General features: G+C 32.6%; 1 protein-coding gene across 5 annotated transcripts in view; it reads left to right on the top strand.

The window, feature by feature from the left end:
- Window positions 1-19,556, top strand: part of LOC123313837 (proton-coupled amino acid transporter 1-like) — a 58,578-nt gene that overhangs the window by 26,185 nt on the left and 12,837 nt on the right. Inside the window, exons 1-5 of one of the 5 annotated variants that reach the window (XM_044898917.1) lie at window positions 1,685-1,688; window positions 2,146-2,149; window positions 11,351-11,433; window positions 15,072-15,206; window positions 15,462-15,612. In XM_044898917.1, the coding sequence (XP_044754852.1) occupies window positions 11,354-11,433; window positions 15,072-15,206; window positions 15,462-15,612 (366 nt within the window). In that variant the 5' untranslated portion in view covers window positions 1,685-1,688; window positions 2,146-2,149; window positions 11,351-11,353. Of the gene's footprint in view, window positions 1-1,684; window positions 1,689-2,145; window positions 2,150-2,614; window positions 2,701-11,034; window positions 11,115-11,350; window positions 11,434-14,848; window positions 14,884-15,071; window positions 15,207-15,461; window positions 15,613-19,556 lie in introns of those variants that run through there. The other 4 variants (XM_044898890.1, XM_044898898.1, XM_044898907.1 and 1 more) reach the window with 4 other exon arrangements.

The raw sequence follows: 19,556 nt of genomic DNA on the forward strand, positions 1-19,556 counted from the left end.
AGCCGTTTTTGCTAATAATATTTCATCAAGAAAATTAGGATTTATTTTGAATTCATGGTTAACGTGTGGTGTTGGCGTTCGGGACACCATGTATATACACCGTTCAATAACTAATTAAAATTTTAGTTAAGTATTATATTTTAATTGACTTTCCTGCGATTAGGCGTTGATTACCTACATAATATTCTCTATAAGGTGTTTTATGAATCACTTCAGGTTCTTCAATATAACAATATCAAACGGAAAATATACATCGTGTAATGGATGATTAAACTTTTTACGAACTACTAAATTATAAATGACGTTTCTCCAGCTGGGTATAAGTCCCCAATTTTAATTATGAATTTTCATCATAATTCAGTTATTCTGGTACACTGGACTCTATCTTATTTCGTTTTATGACTTTTATGTCCTAATAGGTAGTAATCACTGAGAAAGGAAAACAAACGATAAAGGGAAATTGAGACGCGTTTCTATCATTCTGCAGGCTCAATATTGAATTCTCAATATATGATGCTCCCTAGATTGATTGTTTTCTAACAGTTATTTTTAAAGCATTTGAAATGCGATTGCTTCGTAAAAGACCGATGAATCAATCAATGGATTTCACCTTTTTTCAATTAGGTTTATTCGCTTCAATATTATCTGCGCCATTTTATTGGATGTAGAAATTGATATCAATTCAACATCTCGAAAGATTTAGGCCCAGTTCCGTTATGGATGTTTGTAGTTGTGGAGTGTGTCGAGTGTTCGTTTTAATAAGTGGAAAAATTCTCATTTCATTGTGCTGACTATCATTTCAGCTCCAATGAATTGGGTGTGATTGTTGTCTAGAAATTTCACAGTAATGTCTTGATATTGAATTCGATCAAATTTCAGACTTTATCAGTTACCTACATTTTCAATTTGAAAGAATCTTCATATTGAAATAAAAATTTTCCTCTGATATCCGCTTGAAAAATTTACAAATTTATGGTTATCTACAAATCCCAAAATAATAAGATGATAAGTAACAATTCTTTAATTCATGCCCAGGAACTATAATTTGGATAGGTAAAAAATGTTTTTCTACCTATAACATATCTGATATGATTTCAACAGAAGGTCAATTCTGGAATTTTCATAATTCATTTTTAATAGAACTTCGCGACATCATGTAACTACCAAAAGGCGATAAATGTAGCGAAACAATAGATGAAATTAGTATCTATAAGGAATGTATTTTTTTAAAATTTGAACCAATTTTTATTGAAAACAGTACATCGGTCGAATTTCAAAAAATTTGGGAAGGTTGATAACGATAAAATTCCGAGCAACATTTGCAGGATTGAAAAATATCCATAACGTCGGAATTTTTTCTCAAGTCACACTCTCTTTACTCAAATTTGAAGAATGAAATTCACAACCTGGCTATATAAATCTTATGAACTTAGTACTATCATGAAACCATATAATTATTGAAAATATGGTTTAATATTCTGAGGAAGTACGAGGTCTATGCATAATTCAATAGATATTTTTTGTTGGCTTGAAGACAAGCACAAATCATCCCTAGAAGTCTGATTCGCTGAACAAATTAATTGAGGTTGTTCCTAGCACTATGAATATTGGAAGATTGAGTCAATAGTTGGGAAGCAGACGATGCTAACTCGGGGTTTCTTAATCTGACAGTTTGAAAATGATAACAAGTCTTTTTTTGAATATCTCCCTTCCTGAACTTCTAATAGTTTTTTTATTAATTGTGAAAGTTGTAGATAATAAAACTCAACAGCTGTCTGAAGCAATTTTACATACTCTCAACCGTTTTCGAGTTAGAGTAGGGAGTAAGAGGAGCTTACCACATGCGAAAGGTTGATGTAGAAACCCAGTATAACGTACATTCATCGTCATATATCTCAAAAAAGTTCAAACTTAGAAAAAATTGCTTCGGACAAAATTTGTAGAAAATGTTAGGCTCTACAACTTTTATAATGAATGTGCAAGCAATTTGAAGCCCAGGAGAGGAGATAATTCGAAAAAATTGATTTTTGTGACCTTTATGGCCAATTTTTATTGTTTCGGCTTGCTGAAACTGTCAGATTATATTTTTTCCGTTATTCTTGAATCATTAGCTTCAAAAAAAGCAAAAAAGCCACCGCACTCGAGACTGTACAGCTGACGTTTTTTTTGCAAGTTTTGCGCCCTCCCGCACATTTTCGTCGCCCTTAAATTGTGAGATTAAGAGAATATATACTTTTTTTACTCAATTAACCACATACGTATACTTATGTTATGAGAAAATTGATTTCTCCACCAAATCCCCTATTGAAACTATATTTCATCATTCAGATAATCTTTTTGATAGATGATCATCATCAGGTATTGATTTCATCAAATCCTGTCCGTTTCAATAAATTTTTTCTGAATAGGGGAGATAAAAAAATTTTTTCGACAAACGAACAAGAATAACACATCATAAAATTGAAAATCATGAACTGAAATTCTGATTGAAAAAGTACATATTACTATTACTCAAATCATCCTAATTCTAAAAGAGTTGAAATTTGTCGACATTGCAGTGCAACCCTGAAAGTATAGAATATATTTATGAACAAAATAAATTCCAACAAGTGAATAAAAACCGCGAATCATGGCTTCGTTAGGAATGGATTTCCGTTCTGAATCTGTAATTGATTTCAGCGATTTCTCCGATTTCAACAGGTAAGACATACCATATTTGGCGGATTGCATTCTGAAATGAAGACAATATAATATCGTTACGGATCTCAACTCGTCTTTTTCACATACCACAAGCATTATGGTGGAAACATCGGTACACAACAAAACCTATTACTGATATTTTCGATTCAAGGATTATACGAGGATGTACTGATATCTAGTTAGCCTAGACCAGTTCCATGCATAAAAAAAATATCGCGTTACCATAGCAACGAACAATAACTCATTAGAAGTGTCAGTGTGAAGTTTGAGGTCAAAAAAGTGAACCAAAGTTTACTTAAAAGGAAGAAGATGTCCACCGAAATTGTGAAAATCGAAAAATTGGAGTATCGAGCCATTATCAAGTACCTGTATTTGAAAGAGTGAAGAGGTAAGCAGATTTACGAAGATATGCTTAATACCCTTGGTTATCAATGTCCTTCCTACGGGACCGTGAAAAATGGGACTGCAAGCTTCAAAAGAGGTAAATTTTCCATTGAAGATGATGACCAATCGGGAAGGCCAGTTCTGTGTCAGTTCCCGAAAATATCAATGCAGTTCATGACATGATTTTATCAGACCGTCGAATTGGGCTAAAACGGATATCTGAAGCACTGAATATTTCATACGAACGCGTTCATCATATAGTTCACGTCAAATTGGACATGAGAAAAATTGCTGCAAAATGGATCCCCAAATGTTTGAATGTTGACCAAAAGCGTGCAAGGGTAGAAGCATCGCGTTCGATATGTGCTCGATTTGAAAACGATGTAGACTTCTTAAACCAAATTGTTACTATGGATGAGACTTGGGTACATTTCTACGATCCAGAAACAAAGCAACGATCGATGGAATGGCGACACTCTAGTTCTCCGCAAGACCGCAAGAAGTTTCGTGTCCAAAAATCTGCTGGAAAAGTTCTTGCTTCAGTTTTTTGGGATTGCCATGGAGTAATCATGATTGATTTTTTGGATAAGGGTAGAACAATAACCGGAGATTACCATTCGACATTACTGACCACTCTACGTGAAAATATTAAAGAGAAAAGACGCGAAAAGCTATCCAAAGGTGTTTTGTTTTTGCAGGACAACGCCCCTGCACCCAAATCTCATGTTGCCATGCAAAAAATTCGTGATTTAGGGTTTGAATTACCAGGACACCCCCTTTATTCACCAGATTTGGCTCCATACGACTATCATCTCTTTCCTCAACTGAAAAAAAAATTAATAGGTCGACAATTTTCTTCCATCGAGGAGGTTATAAAAGCAGTGGAGGTCTGGTTTGCAGAGCAAGAAGAAAAAATTTTTTTGAAAGGTCTAGAGACGTTGCAGGTTCGCTGTAATAAATGTATCCAATTAAGAGGAGAACATGTTGAGTAATAAAATATTTTGACCTTGAAATTTTGTTTGGTTCTATAGTAGGCTAAGAATTTTTCAATATTTCCACGTACATATTTCAATGCTTCAAAAACTTTTTGGATGCAGTTTGAGAAAGCTTAATGAAGGATATCGTCTTATGATTACTATTTTTCTAGCGTCGATTGAATGCGTCCCCTGAAATTTAATTCGTAATTTACGAATAGAGTATCAAAATATCAATATACGAATAAATTAATGATATATTATTTACATTTCATAGAATAATACCATAGTTTTATTCTCAATGATCGATGATATGGAGCAATCCAAACATATACATATTTTAATTCTTTTATAATCCCATAAAATGAAGGACTTTGATTTTTCACTCAATTGAAGAGGTCGTACAGGGTGTTGGTGAATAGAGTGCGACAAACTTCCGGAAGTGATTCTGCATAAAAAAAAATGACATTAGGCTATATAACTTTTTTCCGCAAATGCTTCGTTTTCCGAGATACGGGGTGTTGAAGTTTTACTTAAAAACTGACTATTTATTTATTGCTCTGAAACCGGTCGAGATATGCAAATGAAATTTAGTGGTTTTCAAAAGGTAGTTACTCATTTTCTTAGATGCAATTAAGAATTTTATGTTCATTCATTCATTCATCATCATAGCGCGCATACGGGTAATGATCTCAATTTTTACAAAAAAAAAATGGTACGCCACTGAGATATCTCAAACCAACAATCATTTTTGAATTCTTCGTTCAATTCGTGACGAAAAACTCTCCTACCCTTTTTTCGTACGGGACACCGTTTTTATGCAAAAAAAATAAAACATCTTAAGGCGTATTTTTTTTCTTCAATAGGTACATCATCAAAAATTATCTAGTACAATAACATTAAACCAGAGAATAACACCAATAAATAAATAGGCGCAAAGCTACAATAAATGTTTAAAATGAGCTCCCTCAGACGTAATACAAGATTCTGCTCTTAAGTAAAACTTTAACACCCCGTATCTCGGAAAATGAAGCATTTCCGGAGAAAAGTTATATAGCACAATGTCCTTATTTTTTCATGCAGAATCACCTCCTGTCGCACTTATTCTTTAACATCCTGTATGAGTTGACATTGATTATTGTGAAGCTATAAAAAACTTATGAGAAATAATCAGAGAGAAAGGTGCTAATATCATACCTAGTAACCACATCCTATCTCAGTATCGATGACATTAATAATTCCTCTTTCTATATATAAATCACAGAGCTAGTAGTATAGTTTTTGTTCTGAGATAGAAAGCGTGCTTTACTTCTTTATCATGACCATGACTTCTTCTGCTGAGTCTCCACTTTTTCCTGACATGACAAAACTTTTCACTTCATTCTTAGGCATAAAACGATCTAACAATGCACGAAAGAGTCCATTCTTCGTTTTCATCAGTAAAATAAGTCGGTGAGTATATATTAAGGATTTATGAAGACCAGAATATTATTCATAGAAAAATATTCGCACACATAAGAATTTTCTTTGAAAAGGTATGCTTTTACTTAGAAGAGCTCTGCAAGCGTTAATTTCAATAGCCAAACCAATTCTTGTTGAATAATTATGACCGAACAGTTGAACTTTTGAAAATTTATGCAATTTGTTGAGTTTCACGAGAATGCTGAATTGTGCTAGGTTTGGGTTGTTTTGCACCGTTGAATTTTTTCCTTTATTTCATACGGTTCTCAAGATATTTCACAAAATGTAAAAAATTGGCCAAGAGAGAAAAAATCGAAAATTTAGGCTGAAATAAATTGTGCTATACATTGACTGAGTTGTGCCGTTGAAATTTTTGCAAAGGTCTCTTCAATTTCCCGAAAAATCGAAAATGAAGAAAAAAGTTTCTTCTCGAAAATGAGAAGTTAGAAAAAAAATTCATTGTTTTTATTTGACTGGTCAGTGTTGAGGGATTTGTTGTTTCTTCTCAGTTTTTATTTTATTTTTATCTTGATAAACCATGTATTCGATTTTCAGTTTCTTATTTCATAATATGTTTTTTCTATTTCATTTCCAATGGTTACTTATTTTATTGATGTATAATGTAATCGATTATTTTCATTCTATTTGCTGTTTCACCTGGTTAGTTAAGTAATTTGTGTTGAATTTGTATCACTCCTCTTATTCGTCCACAGAGATTATTTTTGAACTTTCTTAATTGATATTATATTTTTCGAATTCATAAACTATAAAAAAAATCAGTAGAGCTATCAGAGAATCTTGCCTGCCCAATTAAATACCTTCTTTGTAAAAAATCGTTAAATATTAAATTAGCGATTCGTTTTTTCAATTATCTGAAAATAAGGTGGAACCAATGGAACGATAAAACAAATAGTTTTCGTACGTGTGAATGCATTCCTCGACTGGAATTTTTATCTTCGATTCGTTCTCTGAATAAAATTCAAACGCGTTGTAGATTTCCTAACGATATACTTAGTTTAATTTTCTGAGGAGGATCGTTTAATAGCATCATAATATATGATGCGTTAATCTTGAGGAAAACGCGATTCAACTCAACTGATAACATGGTGATTATTGTTATAACACTCGTTGAATAGAGCGAAATGCGAAATCATAATATGAACATATGAAGGAATCGGGAAAAATCGCCAAATACTGGTATTCCGAATATGAAGAAAATAAATATGAGGAGATGTTTGAGAATATGTATATACAGTGCGACACACCAATTAAGTGAATAAAGGACATGGCGATTACAAATAACAAGCTACTAGATAGGCACATCGAAAAAAATTTCTAAATACAGAGACCTCGGGGAACAAATCAGGACACAATAGAAGTTGAAAGAATCAAGAAATCAACAAGCCTGATACCGAAGGAACTGACAGAGAATCTGAAGAAACTTGACCACAACCATGAGCCCGAAAACCAGGCAAGGGCTCCAACAGAGCTTAATCTTTATATATTAAAAAGATATATGATATATATCTAAGATAAGCGAATATTCCTCTGGAGAGGATTGAAGTCATAATAATAATTCTTTATTGATACCTTTGACACTACAAATAAGAATATATAGGACAGGTAAAATAAGATAAGTTTCCAGTAAAAGAAAATTAACACAACAAATCAATAATAAATTAGATATACTCGTATCACAAAATAAGCAAACAAAATTATGCAAAATGATCATATTGATCATCTGATAAATATTCCACTTTTCTCATGTCCAAATTGACGTGAACTATAAAGGCGCATTTATACCAAACGAGCATTATTCGCGAACACTGTTTGCAAACAGTAGTACGGGCGGTGTAAACAGTCATCGGCGCCGAACAGAGTTCGCAAACCCTGTTTTCGAACGTTTCAGAGAGCTCGATCTCACATGCCGGTAAAGTAATGTTTCATTATAAGGCACTGTTTGCGAACAATGCACGCAATATGCACAGGCGGTGTAAACACTGATAAATCGAAACACTATCCAGATGTAAGTACTTTTGCGATTTTAATTTGTAACTCTACATGTTTCGAGCTAATTCAGCTCATCTTCAGGAGTATAAAAATCACATAAGTGAAGCTGGAAAACAACAAAAACTCATGGAGAAAACGCAAAAATCCTCTACAGTAAAGTACAAGGACAAAGTAAAGAAAATTCAAATAAAAAACATCCAAAAACGATAAAAGCAACAAGCTAAAGCAAACTAATGAAAGCTTACAAAAGTCAAAAAAACAGCAGTCAAATTATGAAGGTCAATTATATAAAATAAAACAAAGTCAACAGTATAAAAAAGTTTGAAAAAAAATATAAATTTTTAAAGAGGTCCTAACTAAAAATAGCGGGTGTAAAAAACCGCCATGAATAAAGCTGAACTAAAAAGGTAGAATGTCATAAATAAAAGAACTTACATAAAATCTTCAGAAACAATTCAATGAAAATCATCTGAAGTCATGCTAATGGTCTGAAAAAATAGTTCTTTTATAGCTATTTATGTACCAAGTACATAAATTAGGTCTTTATGGACGAGTCCAAAAGTTTATGGCAGAGCGAGCAAAGCGAGCGAGGCCAATAACTTGGGCAAGTCCATAAAGCCTAATTATGTACGAGTTGCATACAAAGCTTTATGTTCGACTGCAATGCAGAAATTTCATTTTCTGAAATGGCTTATTACTGAAAAACAGTGTGCTTTTAATTTTCTTACCTTAGTAACCAGCGACCTTAGCAACCTTAGTAAACACAGTTGTTTACTTCCTTAATTTTGTGACAAACGTCATAATAATCCAAAAAATGGATAGTGCTGGAGAAGAAAGCGTATAAACTTTAGCCGTATGCGCCAAAGAATCTCTCTTACCAACTTAATCTAAAAGTGCTTATGAAAATATGTATGCGGCCTATAACAAGTGGTGTAAAACGAGGAAAATTGTAAAATCGACAGAAGACAGTATTCTGGCTTACTTCAATAGTGAATTGAAAGCTCACGAAAGATCTTCGCTATGGACTACATAGATGAATCGGAAAGTACTAAAATAAGTCTTGCCACCAGAATATTGGGCCAGGAAGTAGTTGATGCAGCATCAAGAGTATTGGAGATCGAAAACTGTGCTTCCACTTCGAGCTCGACTTCCTTAGGCATGCATTTTTAGAATAACAAAGAATGTGTTTTTAATATAACTACCACACTAATGCTTATAATAGTAATTCATAATTTCGTTTTTAGGTCGAAATTCAATTCTTCTTCCTATAAATTCCAATAAAGCGTTGTTTGCATCTTGTATATTTACTTGACAGAATGATAGTTACAGTTGAGTCCAATAAAGTGGTGTCCAATAAAGTGGTGTCCAATAAAGTAGCCAATTATGGACCCTAAACGAATTCATAAATACAGTGTTTATGATGCAATCGAACATAAAATTACTTTAAGGGGAAGCAGTGGCCTTTAAACACCAAAGTATCCCGTTTTAAAAAATGGGCAATGTCGTAGATCGATCGAAGAAAAATCAGAACAGTTATAACCAAAACGAATGAAGATAAATAATCACATCATACGTGTTCTACTTATATACTACCACCGCCATCCCGTCAAAAGAACAAAAACAAAAGTCACAGAAGACAAAGTAAACTATAACGAACGAATTGATAAAAACAACACTGCCATCCAACCGACAGAAGACGAAAAGAGTATTATAAGATGAAGTAATCTGCAACAAACAAATCGAAAAAGCCTCAAACGAGATCAAACATCACAGAATCAACTGTCTGTTCCATACCAGTCCTGTTTAATAAGTTAACATCGGAATTTCTCGAATATTTACTAATGAACATACCCTCTAATGTAAACACCCATCGACGCCGAATAAAGTGTACGAAGCCTGTTTCAAAACGTTTTAAAAAGCTCGATCCCGTTCCGTCTCATGTCGGTAAACCGACGAATCATCAAAGGGATTCGAATTTCCTTGCACTTCTGGCGTCATATCATCGAAAACACTTGTGGACCGTGATAAGTTATTGGGTCTTGGTATTTAATTTATTTTGAATTTTGGTGAGATCTCTCGAATCGTGATTTCATAATTAATTTGAAATGGAGTCCATTTACGATGGCTTCACAGATAGACGGTAATAATTTTCAATATTGATGGTTTTGAAATTCGGTAAAGGTACATGACACTTCCATAAGAATCACCTCTGTAGCCAAAAATCGTTAGTGCCAATCTAACCGACGCTGGAATGCTCTCTCGATAATTGGTGTCTTTCCTGACACTTTTTCCTCAATTTTGTCCGATAATGACATGCGGCAGAAATTTCTAAAAAGTTCAGTTTCGTCCGCTCTCAAGTCATCCAGCAGCTGGGTATAATTTCTTCCTTTCAGAAAAGAATTCACCCAGGTTGTTCGTCTCCTCCTTTGGCGTAGTTCTTTCATTTGAGAGATTATTACTATCAGAGACTCTAATTACTATAGATTGAATAGAAATTGCAATTTTAGATAATGAGGGATCCATGTCGGTGCACTTTAGAGAGAACTCGCTGAATTATCAAGAACAACTGCTCGTTCGGACAGGCGCTGGCTGTGTGAACACCTCCCATTCTGAGTTTTCGAACGTTCGAAAACATTGCTTGTTTGGTGTAAATGCACCTTAAGATGAACGCGTTCGTATGAAATATTCAGTGCTTCAGATATCCGTTTTAGTCCAATTCGACGGTCTGATAAAATGATGTCATGAACTGCATATTTTCGGACTGACAGAAACTGGTCTTCCCGATTGGTCATCATCTTCAATGGAAAATTTACCTCTTTTGAAGCTTGCAGTCCAATTTTTCACGGTCGCATACGAAGGACATTGATCACCAAGGGTATATTAAGCATATCTTCGTAAATCTGCTTACCTCTTAACCCTTTCAAATACAGGTACTTGATGGCTCGATACTCCAATGTTTCGATTTTCACAATTTCGGTGGACATCTTCTTTCTTTTGATTTATTGCGTAACTCTAGTTTTTGACCTCAAACTTCACACTGACACTTCTAATGAGTTACTGCTCGTTGTTATGGTAACACAATATTTTTTTTATGCATGGAACTGATCTAGGCTAACTAGATATCAATACATCCTCAATATAGCACATAAGTCCAGAACTCTGCCCGATCCATAGATCCATTGCAAATATGACGTTTTCTAACTGCAAAAATGATTATATGAATATCCATCAATCTTAACTCAAATAATATCTCTTATCCAAAAGACAAACTAGAGGCGTGAATGTTAAATGTTTTTAATTCTATCTCAAATAAATCTGTTATTCTTGACAACATCTAAGTATACATTTTCATGCAATGATAAATCCATATGATTCGGTTGTAGTTGTTAGTTGGTAGTTGGGTACTCAGCAGTTTTCTCTATATGTATATCTTATAATACAGAACATGGAAAAATAGTTAAATTCCATAGTCCTTATGATTCTGTATAGTATAGGGAATTTAAACATTGGTCGTAGATGAATGAATTCCTTTATTCACTTCTTGGTTTCAATCAGAGTCTATGGTTTTAATGGAATTTTAAGAAAGTAAACGAAGCTGATGGTTATGTACCTAATATTCTGGAATTCCCTGTAACTAACAGGCCATTTTGAAACTTGCAGCTATACAAACCTACAACGATTACGAACATTTCAAATTCACATGTCAAATGAAATAATGTTTCTAGTATGCAACTCATTTGAATATATTATAAGAAATATGCTAGGACGTATTATTATACTAGATAAACTGAACCATTAGTCAACTAATGTGATTAAATTACAGAATGGAACCTCACAATGAACCAAGTAATGGAAAATGGTACAACACGAAGTCTTCTTACGATCTCAACGAAAAAGGAAGAAGGTAGGTAACATTTAAATTAACTTAAAATTGTTCTGAATAATATGCATCGTATAGGTTTTTAAAGGTGAGTTTTTTTAACAGAAAGTAGAATTGATCAAGTTGAAATGTTCTGAGTTTACAAAACGTTCAAGTTTGAATCAGTTATTTAATCAAGTAGTTTATTAATGACAGCGCTTAATTGAGATATCATTTGAAATCTGAATGATAGAAAAACCACGAGAAGCACTTTATCTCGTGATGACTGAATTGACCAAATATTGAATTGATGTAGACTATACTTGATGAAAATCCATATGAACTAAAAACAGTTTGATGATTTTCACAAAAATGAGTTTTTAAAGCACGACACATATTTCGCTATCCACAGTAACATCTTCAGGATGGATGAAGGTTTACATTCACAGAATATTAGGTTTGTGCATTGAAATAAAAGGTAAACTTAGGATAAACGATTTTTCATCAAATGACTCATTTCTACATACCTACAACTATTGAGACCCCAGACCCCAGACAACAGTTTAAAAAGATTGATTGGAAATGTATTCGTAAAATCGCCAAAGAAGTGGTCTAAATTATTCACTAAGTTCAACAGTCTTCTTTCTTTTCAATGTTGTTTCCACAATCCTACCCGTAGTAAAATTACAGTAGCAACAAATAAAAATTTGTTATCAAGGGGTCGAAAAATGAACATATTTTATTGACCTTGATTTCAACGTTATTTCAAGGTCAACTTGATTTTTTCAAACGAAAATGTACTTTTTCAGTGCACAGTTTCATTCTTCAGATAAAAAGTAGTGAAATTTTTTTCATCGGATCTCAGCATAGCATGCTGTAAAATGATTACGCTTTCTAGTGACTTCTAGAAGACACATCAGTTTCGAAAGTCTTGAAAAGTGAGAATCAATTCCATTCTTGAAGTGTTGTAAAATATATGACTGCAACTATGCCATTAATAAATCAATAATCCAATTCTTTCATATCAATATACAGGGTGAGTGTTTGACAGGTACAAATATTTCATATTTTAACAGTGGATTCTTGAGGTAAAAAGAAACACTTTTATGTTATACCATTTTTTTCCGATTCAGCCCTGACAAAAAGATATATCCATTTTGAGTTTTCATAATGAACTGTGCCACCCCTGATGAAAAAACAAAATTACCTTTAGAATAACCAGCTTAATCTGTGACCCTACACATTTGTGGATCTTTTGAACACAGTTGTATTCAGCCAAAGTATCCAATTTTTCAAATTTCTAAGATACTTTTTAATTTTTGAACATCAAATTATTCGAAAACGGCGCATATATACGAGAAAATATGAAGAATACTTTTATTTTACAAAACGTTCAAATATTCATTACATAGCGTCCAACTTAATTTCAAGTGTTGGGCTCTTTGAATTTTCGGTATTTTTATGGTACGTAATGATCATTAACTGAAAGAAGTGGGTGATATCTTGTGTTCGAAAGAGATTCATCAATAAATGAAAAACTATACTCCATTCGATGAAACCGTTTGTGAGAACTAAAAATAACATTTTTTCTTTGGTTTTTCAAAATCCTGTATCTTTCAAACGGAGCCGATTAGGAAAAATGGTTTAAATAAAAAGTATTTCTTTCGACTTCAAGAATCTACTGTCCTTATATTTTAGTACGAGTCAAAGACTCACCTTATTGAAGGTTTCCTTTCATGTAGTTGTTTTATTGTGTGTATAGTTTCAATCCTCATTTACACAAATCTAACAAAATATTACTTATCTGGTTTTGGCAATAAGCTGACGATATGGATGTTTGCAATTTTATCATGAAATTTTCCTCAAAAATTCAGAATGTTTCTCTCGGACTGGGTTAACTATTGTTCGATATACAAGATTCAAGAAAAAACCTTCAACGATAGTCATTTTTCAGTGTTTTCAAATGCACCTTATAAACGAACGACTTTTGAATCTCGTGCTAGAACCGTATAAAATTCCATAATATCGTTGTCCATAACCTCTTTTCAGAGCGGAATATTTGTGCCCACTCATTAGTATTGCTCATTATAATGCATTATCTAGATAATCTGTTTATGGTTTTTTATCCACTCGAGCAGGAAGTATAATTATAATCTCACCTAGAATTTTCATATATTAATTATTTGTTTTCCTACATATGAAGACAAATGAAAAGAAAAACTCCACCACTCAGTGTTTTTCCTGGAAACAAATGGAGATAATTCTTTTAAATTTGGTAAACAAATCGAGTGCTTTCCGACAATAAGTATTTTTAATTGACTGATTGAGAATATATCATAAAAAAATTACCGAATATGAAACAAGAAATATACACGGTGTTCCAAATGGTCGGCACCATTGACATCTCCGTTATTTTTGATTCTAGGAATTGGGTTAACTGGGCAAACTAGTATCATTTTTAATAGTCTTCTCGGTGCCGAAAACAAACAAAAAATTGGCAGTTGCGTTTTCAAAACATTTCATAAAAGATTATAGACTAAGACAAAGATTATAACTTACTCTATAATTTTTGCATTTCATGAAATGATTTCCAAATTAAACACCCTATATTTCATCATGCATTTCGATTCGTATTATTCGTAATAACATTCTCAACATAAAAGCTCATATAACCTTTCTTCCTAAAGGTTATCGACTTATGTGGAAATATTTATTTAATTCACTAGTACAATAAATTTCTCTGTTTTTCGAATACAAACCTCATGATTGTGACACCCAATTTTGGTATTTATACGAATGACAATATTTTTTGGGTGTTTGGACAATCATGAGGTTTTATACGCCAAAACAAAGAAATTTTCTTACTAGTGAATGTAATAAATATTTGCACATAAGTCGTTTATTTTCAACTTCAGGAAGAAAGGTGATATGAGATTTGTTGTTCAGAATGTTACTATGCATCGAAATGCATGATAAAATATAAATAAAATAAAATTTTATGAAATATTTTGAAAACGTAACTGTCAATTTTTTGTTTGTATTCGGCATCGAGAAGACTATTAAAAATGCTACGAGTTTGCCCATTTAACCGAATTCGTAGCATCAATAATAACTGAGTTGGCAATGGTGCTGACTCAACCCTATATAGTTCTTGTCACAAAACTGAATGTTTTTCTTCTTCAGCGAAATTCGAGCAATTAAACTTTGAAACTCCATCGTATCAATTTCACTAATACATCAAAACACGATCAGGTCATAAAAATTTAGAAGTTGCATGACTCTATTATACATGAAAAGTAAAAAGTAATACCTATGTAAAGTAAAAAAAGACCTGTTTGAGCATTACTCTACGAAATAGTAAATATCAAAGATATAAATTGGATAAATTACTTTATACTCACTCTGTATATATACAGAGCTATATCATTCAATGTGTTTCTATTTCACTTTTTCCACTTCGCTTATCAAAATTCAGATGTTTCTAGGGATCCAAATGTAATCATGAAACCTGAATGAAAGTGATTTCAACAATTAAGCAGTTCATGAGAAATTTGGTTTTGAAAACAGTTTGATTCAGGCACGCACAAACGAATTCGGTTATCGTTAAAAAATAATCTTTTCGAATTCTTAGTGAGCGAAATAGTTTTCGAGAGAAATTTTGTAACATTCTGTCATCGTTTCAGCACCGAAGATATGTATCAGATGACTTTTCAATCGAAGGATCCTATAATTCCGATATCTTCACCACAGAAGCCCCCTAAGAAAAAACTAAGTTCAGTTGTTGGAGGCCATGGACTTCCTGTTGAACATCCTACATCGTGAGTTGATTCGCTTTGAAAATTTTCATATTTTAGATTTCTTCAGATTATTCGATTCAGGACAGATCGGCATTATTACTTGTTAATCTTGTAATTCATTTGAGGATGACATTTTTCAGTCTTTTTATTTAAGTAAGATGGAATTTGCAAGTGTGTTAGGAGCATAATTATGAAGCATAACTTAATTCTTAGAATGAAAATGGTTCATTTTTTAATCTACAGCAATTCGTTTTGACTGTGACAATTTTTCTGCAGGTATGTGGAAACACTGATGCACTTACTAAAAGGAAATGTAGGATCAGGAATTTTTGCCATGGGTGACGCTGTTAAAAATGCAGGAATTGTTGTTGGACCAATTGTTATACTTTTCTTAGGCGTGATATGCCTTTACTGTCAACATTTATTGGTGAGCATAGTTAGACTGATAAGACTGACATGATTTAAGCTTCAGAGAGCTTAATCTTCATAACATTCAGCTGTGGTATAATACATTATATCGTTTTTCTCGTAGAAATGGCCTTTTCTACTCCTGTGTTTCTAAATACTTTAGCTCTTCTACAATACGATTCAATTCAACATTTAAAAGCATTAATTCATTTCTTAAATTCAAAGTATACTCGATTTTTCGTATTGAAGTCAAAGTTCAGGGGTAGATATACAATATACCTACATGCATAAAGAAACAATTACTTTTGTGATACGGTGTAAAAATCCTTGGTCAAAAATGACTGTTACAACTTTATTTTAATCGTATTCTAAGTAACTGTAAGTCCAATACTCAGATTGGCATAGATGTTGGTAACGTCTACAGGTATGAGTTCTGAATAAGAAAATATGATATGAATGGTATTTCAGTTTCGTGAAATCATTGTCAGGTAATTTGTTCAGTTATAAAACCAATTCTAAAGCTCTGTTGACGGTTTAGTTCAGAATAGATCCAGAACTGGACAAAGCAAGGGTGGATAAAATGATTTTGTAACTTATTCGTGCAACAAAATTAAAAATTGAACTATAAATATAATAGCAATTATATTTATTTTATCCAAATATCCTATCGAAAAAAAAAATGTTCCACACTCGATTGGTTTTCAAAATTAAATGGTTTAGAGACAATGTCATTTTTTTCTTCATTTCAATTTCCGTTTTTCCTGAAAACGGCAGTATTCTTCTTGCATATAGTCAGAAAAAAATGTTTCTGGTATTTTTTGAATGCTCACTCTATTATTAATTTATATATGTATTGAATACAATGATGACTGTTTATTTATATCAAGCAATTTCATTCAAAAGTGGCAAAAGTACTTACAGGAACTTTAAAATCGTATTTAGGAAAATACATCGATGTTGTCTATGGTCCAATAAATACTCTATTTTAAATTCAACAAAATAGATAAAACTTTCAAATTCATCTGGTTCATCTGGTGGTTCGTTGAACCATAGACTACCATGGATATATTTTGCGAATATTGTTTGTATTTTGTCAGGGTTATTCATAAAATAAAATTAATTGAAATAAATAGAAACTAACATTCGAATTGAAATGCAGAATTCAGAAATATGTGCAAAGTTTCGTAAGTATTCTCCAAGCTTATGTCCGATAGATTTTTGGTTATTCCGTAAAAAATACTGTCAATTAGATGGTTCACTCTTCAATTTTGCTCAATGGATGCAAATCCAGTATCTATGACTAAATGCATAGATTTTTGATGACTTTTGTTATGACTTATTTTAAATGATGACTTATCTCGAAAATTCTTTCATGTGAAGTTTGGGAGAAGTAGATTCTGGTGAAGAACTTTTTTTTTTGTTGCCTAAATCTTAGGTAGCTTATATTTTCATATCATATCATATTATCCTGATTCTCCGTAGGTACCAAAGTACCCCTCAGAAGCTCTGTGAGCTTGTAGGAGTTCGGAGAACCAGTTGGGTTCTCTGTAGACTTTGTTACTGTGTCCTTACGCCACCTTAGGCACAGCACTGTTAATTTTAACCCAACAGTGAATGGTGGAAAGATATTTGCTGATACTTGATGATAGTAGGTAATAATAAGGACATAGAGTAAATTACATAATTTTTACTTCAAACAGTTTTAAAAACTACTTCGTTTCGCCAATAAAATAGTTTTTCCAACAAGGGGCTCCATGTTTTTGTATGATCAGCTGATATGCTGGAGAGTGCTACTAAACATTGATTTTCTTGTGTTTTTTCAAAATATTTCAAGTCGAAAGATTGATATGAAACTTAGGTACTAACTTCTCAAGTACAATATACTACAAATATTTCGGGAGAAATGAGCTACTAAAATATCCACCGAAATTGCTGATTGTTTTTAGCAGCATATACACGTATATCTCTGTTTTTCGTTTTTTTTTTTCTTAATTTTCACCAAAAATGTAACAGGCGTACACTTTTCATTTTGTCCTATATATTTTGTCAAATTTTGATAACAAGAAAAATATTGCTATTTCGAAAAATGTACCAAATATTAATGTGAAATTAGAACCCTGCTTTCAACCTAATTCTCGATAAAGAAACCTCAGAAGCCTCATTCTGAATGATTCTCGATTGGAATATGCTTTGAAAAAAAGGAGAAAGGATGATAAACAATCTTTTAATTGGAAGACTCGCAATTGCCTCCATCTTTCATAATTGAATAAAGAACTAAGTACTTAGAATTCGTTGAGCTATTTACATTTATGTGCGACAATTGATTTGATCGAATTGATTGAGATTCAGCATATTATTAATGCTGTTCCTTTCCAAGTGTTTACTAGCTGCAGTGAAGGGGTTTCTTCAGATATATCGAAATAATTCCTTATTGATTGGTATAAATGATTGTAACATCGCCTTGGGATTATTTTGTGCTATACTCCTTATTGAAAGGGTGTTGAACTAAATGTCATAGAATTTTACGAATGACTTTCCACTGCAATATTACTAGATATAATTTATACAGAACCTGTATATTATCCTAGAAGGATATAACAGTTCTGACAAAAAATTCTATTTCCAAAACACCGAACATTAATTTAATTTTTTCTGATAATTCATATATTTATCTTTGTTTAGATATGCCTAAACCAAAGATCTTTCAAGAATTGTACGAACGCTAGTAATAAACGATTCGTCATGATTGAACCCAAAACCGAATTATGTATATGATTTTCACTAACATGAGTTTTTTAACCACGGTACGTGTTTCGCTATCACAGTAGCATCTTCAGGTGGGTGGAGGTAAACTCACTACAACTCATGGTAGTGAAAAGCATATACATAATTTTGTTTTAAGTTCAATTACTGATTTCGGCCACATCAATTCAATATTCGTCATGATTGCAATAAAAAAACAATTGATAGTTCTGAAACAGTGAAGAAGAATAATTCAATAGCATAATTGGATGGCTCCCAATAAGACCTTTATTTTTTCCAAGTTGCTTATCGTCAATATAAGGAGTGTATTTTACTCCATCTGAAGGTTGCGTTTTATCTGACACAATTTTATGTAGGAAAATATATCATAAATGTTGCAACCATCGTTCCTTCTTATGCAGGCAGGTACATATTCCAGTCATCTTGCTCAAACACAAAAAAAAGTTTTTTATGATATTTATGAGAATCAGTCGACTTTAGCATATATGCATGATTTATTGCTATTTGTTATGTATTTATCTATTCGAGTCAGTCAGTTTTTCAGAAACTAGTTAATAGAAGTTTATACTGATGAATCATTCAATTTTTCTCTACCGGGTGGCCCACCCCAGACGCGGTGCTCATTTTGAGGGAGTAAATGAAGATATTTTGAAAATCTATGTAGTGTGTGTAGGGTGTCCTGAAGCACAATTTAAAATTATTGTCATATATACAGGTTGTTCGAAAAAAAAGATATATTCCAAAATTACACTTTTTTTAATGTAACACCCTATATTTGACCTCGAAAATGGAATGGCAAGCTCAAGTTATGATGAGTTTCTTCAGATTACTTTATAGCTCAGAAGCACCCTCTACGAGATAATGGCGAAAAATCTAAAATATGGAGTTTTTTTAAATAGCAATTAACGAAGAAACTAGTTACACCAGCGATACGCACAGAATTTTTTCTAGTAGACAAGTTGGCAACTCCTGCATATAAAAGAAAATTTCAACTCTGGAATGTAAAGAGTGACCATTATTAATTCTCAAATATCAACTACAAATAATCGTCGAAAACTTTCTTATTTTATTTTTATATCTCGTTAAACGTGAAAATTAATTTCGAAACTATCTTCATAACATTTTTCTACATCTAAACCTGATAGTTTCTGAGCAATTTTCGATTTTTAATTCAAAACTAGTAAACCATTTTCGCCATTC

This window comes from Coccinella septempunctata, chromosome 1 (genome assembly GCF_907165205.1).
Source record: "Coccinella septempunctata chromosome 1, icCocSept1.1, whole genome shotgun sequence".
Lineage (NCBI taxonomy): Eukaryota > Metazoa > Arthropoda > Insecta > Coleoptera > Coccinellidae > Coccinella > Coccinella septempunctata.